The following is a 4,848-nucleotide window of genomic DNA, read 5'->3' as shown; positions in this document are numbered from 1 at the left end:
ATGCACTGGACTCACTGTATAAACTCTGCACTGCACTTTATATATGTATCACTATCCAATGCACTGTTGTCTGTCCTGTGTTGTCCTGTTTTTTGCATTTGTTTTTGTATACACGTGAAAAAAGCATAAACGCACCTACTGTAATGTCAAAGCAAATTCCTATATGTGTCAAGCATAATGGCAATAAACGTTATCTGAATCTGAATCTGAATCTGAACAGATCACCCCTGAGGACAGCTGGCAGACAACATTTACAACTTCTACAATCAAGCTGACATTGACAGTGGGTCATTTTGGGTTTGATAAGATGGATGATGGATGACCATCTCTTTTGTAGCCTCCCCCAGAACCAACACTGTCACTACAAGAGCAACATAGACAACTGATAGTATTGTTCACCTTAAGATAACGTTGCAATTGTCTTGTCATCGCTTTGTGAAGAATGGGTCCTCTATGCAGTCTAGCACGAGAACTAACCTACAGAACCACATAGAAGAGTGTATGACATAGTGCTTCAAGTGGAATGACAATGCTGGTTTTTCACTACTGTTCATATTTCAGAAGGAATATTTGTTATCTGGTGTTTAGTAGTGCTCAAGCAGTCCAGAATTTAAGGTAGGCCTGCTGGTACTCTGCACCGGCCAAAATGAAGCACTGATTTGGTACTGACCACAACAGTGACTCCATCTTACTGTCAGTTACAATAGATGTCATAGCAAAGGGAAGACGTCCAATAGAGGCCCCGGAAAGGGGCGGATGTTAAGAGAGGAAGTACATAGTTTTACTATGACACATTTTAGTAAACTGAGGCGCTCCCTGGTTGTCTTTTTAAGATGAGAGAGAGTAGGATGGTACTGCCTTGTAATGCTAGCTACTGGCTATCAAGGTCATGCTGGAAAGCAGGGTTCATAAGGTCATGTCCACACGGAGACGAATTTGAGTGTATCCGCCAAAGTTTTTTTTATCGTATTGCCGTTTCGTCCACACGGAACCGAGTTCTGGGAGCCTGAAGACGCTATGTTTAGAAACCGTGTCCCAGAGTGAACAAATCTGAAAACGCCACCCTTGCGTTTCCGTCACCTCTGATCATAAAGGAGGGAGGTGTGTGTGTGTTACATGAAAACCCTCAAGGAAAATCACAATTTAAATGTTTTTATTTAGCAAGAAAGGTTTTTCATCTTACAACATGAGATACTTTTAATGTTTACTTGATTTAATTATGTTCTTAAATCACACAATATTGTCACCATGTACTGTACACATGAAATAGTAATATAAGGACATACATACAAACAGCTTGGCACAGAGATGTCATGTAACTCTTTCAAAACCAATTTTACACACCCATTTCATAACTAGGTGGTTATGCTTGGACTTTGTAAAAAAATAAAAACAAATGTCTATAGTCATTTATTGAGTAAAAAGCATTTATTCTCTTTCTCTACTCAAAAACAAACATAGTGCCCAATGCACATACCTTTACATTTAAACAGACAGTTTAACAGGAGACAAGACTAGATAATGTACAGGGCCTGTTCAAGTTCTCTGACGTGGCGTTCATGGAACCTCAAAAGAGACAGAAACTATATTATTTAAACTCATCAAGGATGCGTCCCAGATGCACAAATTCTGTGCAGTTCTGCAAAGATTATCAGACTGTTGTCATATTCATGTAGTGTCACGTGTTCAGTGTCATGAAATGTACTTCCGGAAATTATACAGATCTGATCATCTGTGTAGAATGTGTGCAACTGGAACACACCCATGTCTGTCAGACTAATCTACCCATGGGAATGTTGTTGTGACTTTTAACACCAAGGCTGCTGGACTGAACTCCAGATATGACAACGTCATGAGTTCAACATATCACACAACAAAGTAACGTCAGGTGACACACTAATAAAATGATGAAAATGGTCCTCAGACAAATAAAAAAACAGAGTAAGTAATTAGTGTCACAAGGAAATGTGGCGTTGGTTGTTCCCGTTTCCAGCAGCCCATCCTGCTGGCTAGGTCAAGGTCTCCCCTTTAGTAACCTTCGGTGAGAGAGAAACAAGAAAGATTAATTGCATATTAATGATGATAAATTACATCATATTTTCAGGATTAACAACTTAACAGCATCATCCATATTGTTCAACACTTACCCGGGCCTCGACATACTCAATCCTCCGCTCCAAGGCTGTCAGTTTCTCGTTAAGGGTGGCTAGGCGGGAGCGACAGGACATATCTAAGGAACACAACATCACATTCACATCAGCACCTCTCCATGTGTGTTATTCATGCCAGCAACACACTCACTGGGTCATTACGTCAGACCTACAGGGCTGGGTCATTACATTACACCTATAAGGCTGGGTCATTACATTACACCTATAAGGCTGGGTCATTACATTACACCTATAAGGCTGGGTCATTACATTACACCTATAAGGCTGGGTCATTACATTACACCTACAGGGCTGGGTCATTACATTACACCTACAGGGCTGGGTCATTACATTACACCTATAGGGCTGGGTCATTACATTACACCTACAGGGCTGGGTCATTACATTACACCTACAGGGCTGGGTCATTACATTACACCTACAGGGCTGGGTCATTACATTACACCTATAGGGCTGGGTCATTACATTACACCTATAGGGCTGGGTCATTACATTACACCTATAAGGCTGTGTCATTACATTACACCTATAAGGCTGGGTGGGTCATTCAACCCTGGACTGGATGGTTGATGGCTGTGTGACATCACTGAATATGCACTGGACCTTGAAAAACTCTGCACTGCACTTTATATATATATATATATATATATACAGCACTATTCATGCACTGTCTGTCCTGTTTTTGTATTTGTATCTGTTTTTGTTCATGTATTTGTGAAAAAAGCATAAACGCACCTTCTGTAATGCCAAAACAAATTCCTATATGTGTCAAGCATAATGGCAATAAACGTTATCTGAATCTGAATCTGAATCTGAACAGACTTTAAGAGAGTTTAAGCCACAAGACTGCCATAGCCCGCTGAGTTAAAGCCAAATAAACTAGATATACAACTAGATTAAATAGCAGATGGTTGCGGCAGGGTTACAGCTAGCTGACTAGCTTAGATGGTTATGCATGATAACATCACAACATTAAAGGGGGACTTACTAATGAACATCATGTTTTAAAACAAACCCAGTTCTCCATACTAGTTCTGTCTGTCTAAATAACAGTACTAGGCAACCAATGTCAGGTCCAAAGTCCTTTAAACAGATCACTATTATATATTATATATAAACAGATAACTATCTTATATAGTTCAGATTCTAGGAGTGGCTGCTGCTAGATAACTTAGCTAGCTGCTAGCACAGGACAGGGCGCTACTGTTAGAGACATGTCTCTCTGTCGGTGTTGCTAATAGATTATATATATATAATAGATTTTCTCACCAAATGAATTGAGAAAGTCGGCGATCTTCTTGATGCTACTGGTAATCACTTCTATGTACTCCCGGTTGGCCCAGTCCTGGTGGATTTCTCTCTGGACGGGGTCGTCCTGGCCGGCCATCTTCACAGAGCTGCGATCAGACAGAGAGGGCGGGCCAATCAGTTGTGAGTTGTGACTGACAGAGAGGGTGGGCCAATCAAAACTCACCACTGATTGGCCCACCCTCTCGGCCATCTTCACAGAGCTGCGATCAGACAGAGAGGGCGGGCCAATCAGTTGTGAGTTGTGACTGACAGAGAGGGTGGGCCAATCAGTGGTGAGTTGTGAGTCACAACTCACCACTGATTGGCCCACCCTCTCGGCCATCTTCACAGAGCTGCGATCAGACAGAGAGGGCGGGCCAATCAGTTGTGAGTTGTGACTGACAGAGAGGGTGGGCCAATCAGTGGTGAGTTGTGAGTCACAACTCACCACTGATTGGCCCACCCTCTCGGCCATCTTCACAGAGCTGCGATCAGACAGAGAGGGCGGGCCAATCAGTTGTGAGTTGTGACTGACAGAGAGGGTGGGCCAATCAGTGGTGAGTTGTGAGTCACAACTTCTTGTGTGTATTTTCTATGTGGCTAACACAACTCCAATTAAACTGTTAATACATGTATAGTAATAAACACTTTAATAGTAATTACTTTGTTGTTTAGTATCAGGGAGGGAGGGAGGGAGGGAGAATGGATGACCATCTTTCTTCAGTAGGCCTACCATTTCTAGCTCATGTATATTTCTAATGATTCATTATGTCTTGTACATGATTCTTGTTATGATTCTTGTATATGATTCTTGTTATGATTACATTTCTATTGGGATATTGCCTCAGGCATAGCTGTAAACATGCTTAGCTACTATATTTGTTGCTGTAATCCAGTGGTGTGCCGTCAGGGCCAGCAAGGCCTTCTCTGCTGGCCTAAACATCATCAGAATATACATTTTATTTTAATATATTTTTTCCACAAATATGTATTAATGATTCCCCATAGTCTATTCTCTTCATTTCATAGCTTTCCTCTTGGTTGCGCTGCTTCCAGTCTCCGATTGAGATTTGGAGGGCTGGCCTTTATGTTAGAGCTTTTATCCAATCAAAATGTGTTGCTAGGGGGCTCCAACATCTGCCCAGCCTGCACGCTAAACGGTGCCGCGGATACGACCTGTAACTTAACGTTGGAACGAGAAAACCTGTGGCGTTCCTAGTAAACCTACGTAGATGCGAGCAAAAGCAACAACGGCGCCTGCTGTAAGGCTCAATGATGTCAGCACCCAGCACGTCTTTTGATTGGATACGCACTATTGATACGCACTATTGATATGCACTATTGATATTCACTATTGAGATGCGTAACTATGCCGGTAGATGTGAAA

At 41.9% G+C, this 4,848-nt stretch overlaps 1 protein-coding gene across 1 annotated transcript; it reads right to left on the bottom strand.

Moving 5' to 3' along the window:
* Positions 1 to 1,144: 1,144 nt before the first annotated feature.
* On the bottom strand, positions 1,145 to 3,575 carry LOC308171027 (putative protein BRICK1). Its single transcript, XM_080545893.1, has 3 exons — positions 3,441 to 3,575; positions 2,148 to 2,230; positions 1,145 to 2,036 (listed from the first exon to the last, which is right to left on the bottom strand). Exons 1-3 carry the CDS (start codon positions 3,556 to 3,558, stop codon positions 2,010 to 2,012), a joined length of 228 nt encoding a protein of 75 aa, XP_080402019.1. The 5' UTR covers positions 3,559 to 3,575; the 3' UTR covers positions 1,145 to 2,009.
* Between the last annotated feature and the right edge of the window lie 1,273 nt (positions 3,576 to 4,848).

The sequence above is a fragment of the Nansenia antarctica genome, assembly GCF_963989245.1.
Source record: "Nansenia antarctica genome assembly, chromosome: 15".
NCBI classification, from domain to species: Eukaryota; Metazoa; Chordata; class Actinopteri; order Argentiniformes; family Microstomatidae; genus Nansenia; species Nansenia antarctica.
The sequence above is the reverse complement of the archived record's forward strand: the minus strand, read 5'-3'. Positions and strand labels throughout refer to the sequence as shown.